Source organism: Girardinichthys multiradiatus, chromosome 20 (assembly GCF_021462225.1).
Source record: "Girardinichthys multiradiatus isolate DD_20200921_A chromosome 20, DD_fGirMul_XY1, whole genome shotgun sequence".
Taxonomy (NCBI): domain Eukaryota; kingdom Metazoa; phylum Chordata; class Actinopteri; order Cyprinodontiformes; family Goodeidae; genus Girardinichthys; species Girardinichthys multiradiatus.
Window position 1 is genome coordinate 2,687,944 of NC_061812.1, and position 13,433 is coordinate 2,701,376.

A 13,433-nucleotide genomic window follows, 5' to 3' on the forward strand; every position below is an offset into this window, starting at 1 on the left:
ATAAAACAAATCCAACATTTTGTTTTCTCTGGTAGAGCAGCTGACAAATTGTTGAAACGTTGGAAGTGTAGCAGAGAGTGAAGCATGGTTAAAATCACCATAAATTGCCACAAAAGCTTTGGGGTTTTGTGTCTGTAGCTTAGCAACAACTGAGCTGATGGCATCACATGCAGTGTCAGCAACAGCGGAAGGTGGAACATAAACTGTTGCCAAAATAACACTGGTGAACTCTCTGGGTAAATAATATGGACGAAAACTTACTGCCAACAGTTCAATATCTGGACTGCAGAGTTGACACTTCACAGTTACATGTCCTGGATTACACCATCTGTTGTTCACAAGTACTGCCAGTCTACCTCCTTTACATTTGCCGCTCCTCTTTAAATCTCTGTCTGCTCGTATGGTTAAAAAGCCCGGCAGAGAGACGCTGGAGTCGGGGATATGATCCTGCAGCCATGTCTCAGTAAAACACATAATACTGCATGCCCGGTACTCTGGCTGGGTCCTTTGTAGGGCTTGGAGTTCATCCAACTTGTTTCCCAACGATTTCACATTGCCCATCATAATCGACGGAAGAGATGGTTTGAACTTCCTCCTTCTCTCTCTTCTCTTTGCTCCTGCTCTGCATCCACGGCGTCTCCTTTTCAACTCATCAGGGATTTAGGGTTGTAGTTGAAGTATTATTTGAGCTTTTGAGATATTAATCAACTGCTCCCGGTTGTAAGAAACAACCCCGTTGCCATGGCAATGCATCATAACAAATGTCCAAAAATAGAAAGTATTAAGAAAAATCCTCCAAGCTGCACAGCATCTGCACAGCATCCGACACCAGAGAGGACAGTCATCCAAAAAAAATCAACTGTATCCACCACAAGAGGAATAGTTCCCAAAAAAGAATAAATCAGAATCAAAAGTAACAGAGCTACTCCAACCTGCTGCCACCTTGAGCGGCGCAATTCTAGAAATCATGACATGTTTGTTTTGTACTGATGGACCTCTGAACCAGCACCGGGGTTTAAATGGTCTGTTTTAGTTCCTGGAACTAAATGTGGACCCAGATCAGACCAGAACTTTTAAAACCGACTCATCCCTGCTACATGATGGAGGAACATTTTTATGTCAGTAACTGAAGCAAAAGATTTATAATAATTATTGAAACTAATGAATAAACAACCTGACAGTGGTTCTGGGGAGACAAATCAAACCCAAACCAGATTTTATATTCTGGTTCAAATTCAAGGTAAGGGTTTAGTAAGGGTTTATTTCATTTCAGTGTCATTCTCCAACCTGCTGGTTCTGCTGCCCCTGGCTCTATGACTAACTGGGTTATTGTCCAGAATTCTGTGGTTGTGTTTTAATTGGTTTCTGGATGCTGTTTGACCAGAACCTTTTGAAATATTTCAGATCTTGGCAAAAGTCTTCTTGGTAAAATAAGATCATGATAAGAGGAAAGTCTTTTTCCTCCCTGAACATACTGTAAGATGTTATTCTGGATCAATCTGAAGAGAAACACGGAGAACCGAACTCTGTAGCAGAACTTTGGTTCCTTCATGTTTCTCCCTCTGAACCTGTTCATCCAGGAATGGAGCTACTGAATATTTTCCATCCTCCTCCCCTCCCTCCAGTTTTCTCCCATGTTGCACTGATTTTCTCTCTTTGTCTCCCATTTATTCCTGGCCTCCTATTGGTCAGGGCTTGGGGGGCGGGTCTGTGTTCAGACCTTCAGTCTGTGGAGCTGCAGGAGCTTCGGTTCAGGGTCTGCAGCCAGTAAACCTCATGAGCAGAATATGAACATTAATGTTAAAGGAAACTCCCTGAAAGGGAGGTGAAATGCATGAAGAGGAGGAAACCCTTCGACATGTCTGACTATAATACTTCTTACTAACTTTAAACATCTGTATTTCCATCCAGATCTAGATCCGCTGCTCAACTTTTTGATGTTCTGCAGGAATTGTCAGATGTTCCTTTCCTCCTTACTAATCGAGTCAGAACCTTTGTGGCTTTTCAACAGAAAATATAACATATGAACATCTGAAAGAGATCCATGAAGCAGCAGGACCGGCTGTTTTCATATTCAAACAGCACCATCGTCATGGTAACCATTCTACACATTGACAAATAAAATTGGATCAGTGTGTGAGTAGAACTTGGTGAGGGAACAGAGACCGTTGCAGCTAGAAATAAGCTGGAAGGAAGAGAAGAAGCACTGATTTCTCCTCAGTAATCAGCTGGACCTTCATGTATGAAACATGAGACATTAAACCAACATGAAGACGGAGGAAAAACCTCTTTTATGTTGCAGGGAATCTGAAAATGTTTGGCCCGGTCTCAGCAGAGGAAACCATGCCGTGATTAACTGCTGACCTTACATACCACAAGTTCTCAACAACGAGCTCGTATGGAGATATAATCGCTGCTGTACTGGGTATATAATTACACCCTGCAGATGGGAGGTCAAAAAACATTTTCCCATTTTTCCTGAAATCAATATCCAATTTTCTCGATAGAATTAAAATAATTATTTTTCATCTAATGACAAAACATAATCAACCACATTTTAAATGCAGAATCGGTTTATGTTATTTAATCAACAGAGTGATAAAATAACTAACCTTAAACTATAAAACCCTGATTTATCGTCATGCCCGTGATGTCAGAGACTTTTCACTTCATTTCAAAGGTGCAGGGTGTGGGATGTACTGACCTCTAGTGGTATGAATCACAAACTCCTGCTGACAAAAGCCCCCCGACAGACATAAATCTGGATGACAAACCAGAGGGAAAAGAGTGAGACACAGGCGCTGTGTTGATGAACAACTTTTCATCTCCATCTGGACCTATCAGAGGCTCAGACGACTTCACAGCAGCAGATTTCTTACAGCTTCAGACTCCAAGAGCTGCTTCATCCTGCTGCGAACAGACAGTGAAGGTGTCTGTAGCCTCAGATCTCTGCTTTAATAATGATAGGACTGCTGCTTCAGACCAGTCATTAAACACACACTCTGTCAGGGAACCGGCCATTAGGGAGCACAGCAGAGCTATATGAGGGCCAGCAGCTGCACTGCTGATCTTTTTCTGAGAAGCTGCTGCAGGTAAAACCTTCTGACTGATTCTGGTCAGATACGCTTTAGCTTTCTGTGTGCTGATGGCTGAAAAGAGCTGAACATTAATCTGTGGTACTCTGCAGGGATGAGGTGGTGCCTGGTGTGGGCCGCTCTGTGGCTTCTGGTGGTCCTGATCCTCCCTGACATTCAGGCCGGGGTGAGACATCGGAACCACGAGAGGGAGAGACGCAGAGGGAAGAGACGGAGGGACGGGCAGGGTGAGACTTGTTGTCATGTCAGATTAACTAAAGCAAAACGACCTCATCAACATGCTGTACAAATCTGCAGAACGAGGAGCATGAAGTTAAATATCTTAAAGATGTCTCACTTTCTAGTAGAAATTATCTAATAAAACTCACGAAGCTCAGATCAGTGAAAGGTAAAGATTAACCCCACTGTGATCTGCAGGTTTCATTCGGACCAGAGAAGGGCGCTCTAAACCTCTGAAGATCCGGCTGGTTCCTGGTCCAAACATCCCAAAGAAACCAGCAGGAAACCAAGGAGACGCTGAAATCCTGACCTTTTACAGGAACGGCCCGGATCAGCAGTCAAGCTACAACGTTATCCCAGGTTGGTAAGAAAACAGAAATATGGCTTTAAGCTGATTGGACCAAAACAAAGAAGATCTAAATAAATCAGCTTCAAAAAGGTTTTCTCCAAAAATAGGACCAGCAGCAACTCAGAAACATGCTGAGCTTCTCTAGTTTCATTGTTCTGTCCAGCTGCTTCTGAAGAAACTGGTTCTTAACATATGTTTAGCAACTGTGTGTAGAACATCTTTAGCATTTAGCATGTCTGTATGTCCTCCCTGAAACTATTCCATAAATTCACTCCAACAGAAACATTTTTCAGTCCTCAGTAAATATTTTATGCACATAGTTTGTTCTCTGAGGTCATAAATACAACATATAACATTAGAAATGTCACAGATAAACCTTCAGATGTTTAAAACTGGACCAACTGCTGAAACACTGAAAACCTTTCAGGAAAATCTCTTCCTGGAAATGTTAGCAAGAAGCAAAATATTCATTTTGATCGATTGAAGTCTGGTGCATAATTGTAAATTGGAAGGAAAACGATATGTGGATTTCAGTGTGGAGGGCATTTATAATCAAGAACTTTGTAGAACCACCTTTGGCTACAGGTCCAGCTGCAGGTCTTTTGAGGTTTGTCTCCACAATCTTTGAACATCTACAGACTGACATGTTGGACCGTTTTTCCTGGCTAAGCAGTGGTTCTCCTGCTGGAAGGTGAACCTCCACCTCAGTCTCAGGTTTTCCGCAGCCTCCAGCAGGTTTTCCTCCAGGATTGTCCTGGATTTAGCTCCATTCATCTCCATAGACTCTGACCAGCTTCCCTGTCCCTGCTGAAGAAAAGCCTTCCCACAGCATGATGCTGCCACCACCATGTTTTACAGTTGAACTTTCTCCCTGGGTTGTCTGCTGTGTCCCTCGGTCTCTGAGGTTATCTAGCAAACATCTGAGGCCAGAAGCAGAACATCTGCATTTATACTGAGGTGTAATTACACACAGCTGGACTCTGCTTACGGATTAGGTGACTTGTGTTCCATGTTAACGCTGGAATTTATTTACTGGTATCAGAGTAAAGGGGAAAAGCATGTATCATTCTTCCTCCACTTTATGATTGTGCTACAACTTGATGTAGACTTTTCTACTTAAAATACACAGATATTTGTTTGTAAGATGGCAGTGGGGTATGAATACTTTTGCACTGTAGACAATCATTATATTTGCACAGATTGGTTACTTTAAAACCACTAAGAAGAGAGCTGTATTTCTTTACAATCAGAATTGTTAAAATGATCCCATTGAATGAAAAATGAATGAAAGCTGCAGGTTTTGATGGTTCTGGTGCGGTCGGAGAAAACAGCAGAGCTTGAAGGCGTCACAACAAAGCTTCCTGTTTTTACAGCCCAGTCATGTAATGACAAATCATCACAAATCTAAATGACCAGAGGAGGAAAAACATCGGTGAGCTCTCCAACGTCCAACACAGAGACAAGCAGGAATCCTGCAGATCAGCACATTGAGCTCCGCTCTGTGTGATTAAAAGGTGGCAGAAATCTGCTGGTTGGTGGAAATCTGGGTTTACTGCCTTAGGACAACCAAAGAGGGCGGACAGCAGCAGATTTATTGGGGATTTAGTTTTATTAACCCCCCATGTATTAAACTATGTTTTAGAAACCTGTAACTGTGGATGAGGTTTAATCGAGAACATCTACTATAGCAGCGCGGGTCTTTTCAGCTAAAATGGACCGGGAGAAAACTAAATCAAAGCCTTTTATTCTATTATAAGTTACAAGTTTCCATTTCAGTTTACCAGCATTAAGATTCCTGTTTCATAAAACATGACCAGCTAAATTATTCAAGAAATAATATCTAATTATTATCTGATTTATCACTTCATTTAATTAAATAATTAAAATAACCCAAATAAAATTTTTAAGCATCTACATTTACAAGCAACGTTTTATTACAGAAATGTGGGCTTATATATATATGAATATATAAAAAATATTCAGTCAGCCACTGATGTGTGCAAGTTCTCCTACTTAGAAAGACGAGATGTCTGTAATTTTCATCATCAGTTCACTTCAACTATGAGAGACAAAATGAGAAAAAAAATCTGAATCAAAATGATCATGAGAACGGTGAGCAAAAATCCCAGAACTACACGGAGAGACCTGATGAATGACCTGCAGAGAGCTGGGACCAAAGTAACAAAGGCCATTATCATTAACACACTACGCCGAGAGGAACTTAAACCCTGCAGTGCCAGGCGTGGCCCCCTGCTTAAGCCAGTACATGTCCAGGCCCGTCTGAAGTTTGCCAGAGAGCATATGGATGATCCAGAAGAGGACTGAATATCATGTGGTCAATATCATGTGGGCAGATGAAACCACAATAGAACTTTTTGGCACAAACTCAACTCGTCGTGTTTGGAGGAAGAAGAATGTAGAGTTCCATCCCAAGAACACCGTACCTACTGTGAAGCATGGGGGTGGAAACATCATGCTTTGGGGGTATTTTTCTGCAGAGGGGACAGGACAACTGATTCATGTTAAGGGAAGAATGAACAGACCTTGTATCCTGAGATTTTAAGCCAAAACCTCCTTCCATCATTGAGAGCATTAAAGATGGAACGTGGCTGGGTCTTCCAGCATGACAATGATCCAAACACCCTGCTCGGGCAACGAAGAAATGGCTCCGTAAAATGCATTTTAAGGTCCTGTAGTAGCCTATCCAGTCTCCAGACCTCAACCCCATTGAACATTTGTGGAGGGAGTTGAAAGTCCACGTTGCCCAGCAATAGCCCCAAAACATCACTGCATGGAGGAATGGGCCAAGATACCAGCTACATTGTGTGCAAACCTGGTGAAGACTTACAGGAAACATTTGACCTCTGTCATTGCAAACAAAAGCTATGCTAAAAGTATTTAGTTGAACTTTGTTATTGACCAAATACTCATTTTCCACCATAATTTACAAATAAATACTTTGACAATTCTACAATGTTATTTTCCTGTTTTTCTTTCTCATTTTGTCTCTCATAAATATAGATCTATCTATCTGTCTGTCTGTCCGTCCGTCCGTCCATCCGTCCGTCCGTCTAAACAATCAGCTGATAACAGAGATTCATGATCTACAAAGCTGTTGTCCTTCCTAGTTGAGGCATGGACCATTTCTAACAGGGACCTGAGAGCCCTGGAGCAGTACCACCAAAGACCAGTAGGAAAAATAAGTAGGATCATGTGAGAAGACAAATGCACCAACATCAGGATTTTGGAAGCTGCCATCATGAACAGCATTAATACTATAGTTTGGCAGCACCAACGTCGATGGATTGGCTAAATCATCCATATGTCCAACACATGTCTCCCAACACAGATGAAAGAAGGTCAACGACCTCTGGTGGTCAGAAGAAGTGGTACGAGGACAACATCAAGAGAAACCTTAAGAAGTTCCACATACCACTGGAAACTGGGAAGACCTTGCACTGTACAGAAACATGTGGAAAAAAGTTGTGGATAAAGGAGCAGTAGCTCATGAGCTGGAACTTTACCTTGTCACAGAAACAATGCAACAGCACCGTAAAGAAAGGCTCAAAAAGGCTCCGCTATCACCATGTACCACCGTCTACCACAATCTATCTCCATCTAACACCGTATACCACCATCTATCTCCATCTAACACTGTATACCACCATCTCCATCTAACACTGTATACCACCATCTACCACCATTTATCACCATCTACCACCATCTAACACCATCTACCACAATCTATCTCCATCTAACACCGTATACCACCATCTATCTCCATCTAACACCGTATACCACCATCTACCACCATTTATCACCATCTACCACCATTTATCACCATCTACCACCATCTAACACCGTCTACCACAATCTATCTCCATCTAACACCGTATACCACCATCTATCTCCATCTAACACCGTATATCACCATCTACCACCATCTATCACCAACTACCACCATCTATCACCATCTACCACAATCTATCTCCATCTAACACCGTATACCACCATCTACCACCATTTATCACCATCTACCACCATCTATCACCATCTACCACAATCTATCTCCATCTAACACCGTCTACCACAATCTATCTCCATCTAACACCGTATACCACCATCTATCACCATTTATCACCATCTACCACCATCTATCACCGACACCTCTGCTCAGACTGTACAAGCATATGCAGGTGCCAGACTGGCCTTCAGAGCCATCTCAGGATCCATAATGACCTTTTTAAAGGTTCTTTATTGTCATTTTTAGCAAAAGGTTGAACTCTAACAATCAGTTGACTGTTTTGTCTAGATAATGTCGTTAGAAACCCTCTAACAGCTACAGGAAGTTCATTACGTTGTCATGTATTTACATGTATTTATACTTTTTCCACTTTTTCACATTGAATAGATCACATAAAGAGTTTGCAGACTGAGCCCCTGTTGAAATAATTTTTGTATCACTATAAACATGAAAAAAATGTATTTCTCAAAGTTTAGTAGATTTTGGTAGAAATCTGAGGGGGTGAATTCACTTCCTGTGGTTTGGTGGCTCAGTTTTTTATTAATTTCTGAGTCATTTTCCTGCTTTGGGACTAAAATGTTTGTCATTAAAACTTTTCCTTTATTTGTAAAAAATCAAAACAGAGATTATTAATTCCCTATAACCGTTACTATGAACTCTTCCAAACCCAAATAAATAAATCTTAGTGCGAAACAAACAGGAACATTTTTTTATTTGATGTAGAAAAATTATTAGGACTTCTCCCTGAGCGACAATCTGCTTCCCCCTAATTTGTAATAATGAGACTCTTTGTGTAGATGACTAATCCCAAATAAAAATGGTCAAAACACACGAGAAGTTCCTCAGGGTTCTATCCTCGTGCCTCCTCTGTTCAGCATCTTCTGATAAATGACTTGGTTCTGATGTCACAACAACCCTAAACTAAAAACTCATGATTCAGTCCCCAGAGCCACCATCCAACCTATACTGAGGTGAAATAAGGAAAAACGTTTCTTTATATGGCAACTAGTTTATGATAGTAAGGCCTTCGACACAGTGACAGCTTTTTAAACTCTGCCAGACCAAACTGATCGAAACATAAATAACTTGCAGTTTACAGTGAGAAAAAACAGGGTAAAAGCTAAAGGAAACGCCTGAAAGTTTAATTCTGAGTTTCAGTTTATTAAAAATCCTCTCTGCAGAAAAGACATTAACCTGAGCACCAGGGAAGGATTGTCCCGGAGAATAATCAGATGTTATTTCTAAAAATCCCTGCTATTAAGGTAGAAATAATGAGCCTGTGTGGCAGAGAAACAATATTTTAAAGAGAAAAGAAAAGCTCTAAAGTATGAGTGCTCCAGCAGAGATGACAGAGGGACAGTCGCCCTGCTCATATTAAAAAGGACAGAAATAATGGAGAGACGGTATTTACCTGAGCCTCTTTAACTACCTGTGCTCCGGCAGACCTAACAAAGAGTCTGCCATTAGAAAGGACAGATGACAGACAGGATGCAGTCCAAGCAGAGCCAGAAGCCCCTTCCTGCTGTATCACAGTGTTTTACAGTCTTTCCTTCTGACTCACTGCCAGTCGCAGCCTCATCATGTTCCAGGCCTGAAGGTATCCCAGAGGGAGGAGGCCAAACGCCACAAATCACTGCTTTGTCTGCTTCTTATGTACAAGTACAGGCCAGACAACCAACCAGACACACAATTACTGTAACAGGACAAAATGCTGCTGCTGAGGAGAGCATCAGGACAAAGGGCTGGTAGGCTTTATGCTCCGCTCCTCAGGTTAAACCCAACAAAGTTATTCAGACAGCAGGAGGGAAAACCGGCAGATTCACTGAAGATCAGCTAAAGTCGCAGGTTCAATTCCTGGCCCGGGCCATCTACTGCATGTCTTCCCTATGTGCCCTTCTTCATGATGGCCACCATTGCTACAAATACATAAAAAAAGATCTTGCTCCTATAAAGAGCATGCAGACCAGAACTGGTGCACTGGTCTAATTTACAGAGCAACTCCAATGACAGCATAGCAAACAGCATCTCTCTGAGCCGATGCCGTTTGATGCATCTGAATGAAGCATTTAGAGGAAAACCAGCTTATTTCTAATTATTTAAGTAAATTAATCATCAGATTACTTAAGACCAGCCAGTTAATATAACAATTGTAGCGTATAAATACAAAAAGAGAAAGTTCAGCTAAAACCAAACCTTAGTGGATCTGAACCTAAAGCTTTCTATCAGCAGTGAATCTATGAACAGTCAGATTTAATTATTTTTGGCCTGTGATACGTGAATCTAGCTGAGGTTTCTTTCCTAGCCTTCTCTGGTTTCAACTGATAATCTAATTCACTGCAGGAGGGACCAGCCGATAGTCACTGTTTTAGGCCGTCGAAACTTTTACACTCTTTAAATGTGAAATCTTACTAATAATACGACTTTTATATAAAACTGCTCCCTTTGTTCTCACTAAACTCAATACTTTAACTATACAGAGTCACCACAGCTATAAATGATGTAATTAGTTCATGTTGGACGGAGACTGTTCAGTCCACTCTACATGTCTGTGTTATTACGATGTGGTTCTGGTGCTGTTTGGTGCTCTGGCTGATTACCGGTGGTTCTGCAGAGCAGCCAGGTGTTAAACTGACTCTAATGTGTGTGTGTTGCTCCAGGTAAGCAGGCCCAGTGTGTGTACCGCGGGCTGACCATGTTCGACCTGGCCGTCTGGTCTCCGTCGCCCTGCGTGACATGTCTATGCAGTGAAGGACGGGTGGTGTGTGATGAGATGAGTTGTCCCAGAATGCACTGCCCGTCCCCCGCCAACCCTGCAGGGCAGTGCTGCCCCGTCTGCATGGAGCCAGGTAGAAACGCAACATGTGAGAGCGCCATGGTGGAGCATCCAGAGGAAGCAGAGATTGTTAATGTTTTAATCTATCTAACTTTAAGCATCACAGATGTTTTTATGTAATTAAATCTGACCGTAAGTCTAAGTAATCTGGAGTTTGTTCCAGTTTCCATCTCTGGGGCCTCAGCATGTTGCTTCCTTTTTCCATCATGGCCTAAAAATGTGCTCAACACATTTTGGACCAGCTAGCACACATGTTGTGAACATTTGTAACATGTTTGTATTAACATACATGTTAGGGATTAGTGTCAAAAAGATGTTGGGCATAAAAACTGAATCTGTGACATGTTTCACAAAAAGTTTACAACTTTCTTCACTCAGTGGGTGGAGGAAACTGGTTTAAATGATCAAGTCTCCATCACTGCCTTCAGGGTTTTATTCATATTTTCCCCCCAAGCAGCAGACTTTCCTGTAATCTCTTTAAAAGGTCCAGATCAACAGTTCTTCAGGCTTTCTGAAGGTCTTACTAAGTTTTTCTAGGACTTTCAGATAATTTTTCCTTCAGTGTGTAAAACATATTCTTTCTCTGCCTGGGTTGCTCTGAAGAAGAAAAGAAAACTGGATCCCAAAACAAGCATTAGGCTTTAAAAAAAGATTCCTATGAGATGAATTGAATCTGAACACAAGAGACAGTTTGGAGTTCTGATCCTGAAATTATGAATCAAGCAAAGGTCTGAAGGTCAGGAATTGAACCCAGGACAGCTGCGTCAACAACTATAGCCTTAGTATATAGGTTGCCTGCTCCACCACGCAACGCCCCACAGATGGATATCTTAATGATTAGACTAGTTTTCATGTGGGTGGAGCACAGCCAGGAGCAGAAATAACTTCTTCCAAACCAAAGTTTCAATAATGGGAGGGTTAGAAGATCTGGATATGGTAACATTAAAAGATATTTTTCATAAAGGTGATTGCTGCCTGGTTGCAACGTGCATGGCAGGATCTATGTCAGATGCACCCAACAGGCAGCTACGCTGTGTGGTGGTTTGTCCCTACACAGCTGCCGTAAAACAAATGCTCTGTATAAACCACATTCAGTCAAAATGTTTCACATAAAACAGACTAAACTCTAGATAATGCTCTAAAAAAATAATAAAAAATGATCAAAATAAACTAAAAATAAAAACAGTTTACCTGTTAACTTTGACGTCTGAACATTAATGTGTAATATCTGGAGATAAACTGTTGCACAGATTGCTCACCCACTGCAAACCTCTGGGACTTTCCCTGGGAGGTCAAAGTTCATGCAGGTCTGTTGCATGTCTGCAGCCATTTTAAAACAGCAAGCAGGGCTGGGCTGTTGTTCAGGTTCATCTAAAAACAAATGGCTGTTCAGCTTTACAGGTGCACTCTTATTTTGTAGGGTCTCCCATCTGATGACTTCCTGCCTGGGTATGAAGCAGCTAACCCTGCAGGACCAGGAGCCTCAGTGATAGCAGCGTTTAATCTGTGTGGATACATCTCTGTTACTGATCTAGGAGGACCTAATGCAGAAAGCAACTGGAGTTTATACTAGATATATTTACCTACATCTAAAAACTAAGCTAGGATCTTCGTGCACTAAAATATGAACACATTTATTTGGTCCAAACAACTTCTTATTTATTTTCTAGCTCTGATGGTTACTTAGCATTAATATATTTTCAAACCTAGTTACTAGTATTATTATTTTGATGTTTTTTAATTTCTGTGTCCTGTTAAGTATATAATGGCAGCCTTCCTTTGAATTAATATTTTGTTATTATTTGAAGGGAAGATTCAAGAAAAAGTTAAATTCCCTAAATAAAGTTCCACATGTTCATTTCCAGACTTTTCAGGCTGTTTTCTAGTTTTTTAACATTCTGGAGAATATTCACCTTGAGCTGCTTAAAATGTATTCTTATCTGTAGGTTCTACAAATCCTGGAACAGCAAACTGCTCAAACTGGCCTTCTGTTGTGAAATCATCTCACTGAATATTTTAGCATCTGGACTCATTTAGATCCGCTGAATTTTAAGATCTGTAACCAAAGAATCCTTAAATAACTACAAATGATTTAAGGCACAATTTACCCTTATTTTGAAAAGTACCACAAAAAGAGTGTTAGGGTTAGAGAGACAAAATCGAAACAAATGGAGGCAGCTTGCAGAAGATTCTGATCAAAGGACGTGTAAGAAGCGTGGTCCAGATCAACCTGGATTTAAAGTTGGGTAAAGTCCAAAAAGTACTGAAATAGTAATTATTCAAGGCAGGTCCATTTATTCAAGAAGGAAGACAAAAAACCTGATAATTATAATGTTAAAATCAAGATATGATGCAGCAAAACATAGAAAAAAAAAAACTTGAATGTTTTCCTTAAGAAATGTGAAAATCTGAAAAATGAAACATTTTCTAAACCTTTTTTTGTGTTTTTATACTGATCCAGAACGGGACTGCAGAGGAACCTGAGTTAATGCTTTTATTAACTGTTTGAAATAACTGTGGTAACTAAGAGAACAAAGATCTGATTTAAAGCTGCTTCTTCGTCGGGTCTTCTGGTGTGTTGATGCAACACGGGTTGAGGTTAGGAAGCTCCTTCTGCATGAATGATGAATAGGTCAGAATTAGGAGAACAGGGTCAGGTTCTGACATGAACCTGAGGGAAACAGCAACCAAAGTCCAAGGACAAACCCCTTCAGAAAGCCTGCAGAGCTGCACCAAGGTGTGGCTGCTTGGAGGACGTCAGCCCAGGTTATCTCCAACCTTAGAGACAGATCAGGTTGTTCAGACTGTAATCTAACAGCTTGGTGGGTTCGGTGCGGACCGGTCTACAGCAGCACTTTGGCTCTGTAGCTTCAACCAACTGGTCTGGAATCTGTCTGCAGCACTAACACAAAC

At 41.2% G+C, this 13,433-nt stretch overlaps 2 protein-coding genes across 8 annotated transcripts in view; one reads left to right on the plus strand and one right to left on the minus strand.

The window, feature by feature from the left end:
* LOC124856267 (centromere protein P) overlaps window positions 1–13,433 on the minus strand; it is a 117,278-nt gene that overhangs the window by 8,926 nt on the left and 94,919 nt on the right. The window contains exon 8 of one of the 3 annotated variants that reach the window (XR_007035294.1): window positions 2,705–2,761. The exons of the other annotated variants lie outside the window; for them this stretch is intronic. The gene's annotated coding sequence lies outside the window, so the exon portion shown is untranslated. The remainder of the gene's footprint in view (window positions 1–2,704; window positions 2,762–13,433) is intronic. 3 annotated transcript variants of the gene reach the window in all.
* ecm2 (extracellular matrix protein 2, female organ and adipocyte specific) overlaps window positions 1–13,433 on the plus strand; it is a 29,632-nt gene that overhangs the window by 6,816 nt on the left and 9,383 nt on the right. For 2 of the 5 annotated variants that reach the window (XM_047346564.1, XM_047346561.1), the window contains 3 exons: window positions 3,188–3,322; window positions 3,513–3,674; window positions 10,345–10,533. In XM_047346564.1, the coding sequence (XP_047202520.1) occupies window positions 3,190–3,322; window positions 3,513–3,674; window positions 10,345–10,533 (484 nt within the window). In that variant the 5' untranslated portion in view covers window positions 3,188–3,189. Of the gene's footprint in view, window positions 1–2,879; window positions 3,093–3,187; window positions 3,323–3,512; window positions 3,675–10,344; window positions 10,534–13,433 lie in introns of those variants that run through there. The other 3 variants (XM_047346565.1, XM_047346566.1, XM_047346563.1) reach the window with 2 other exon arrangements.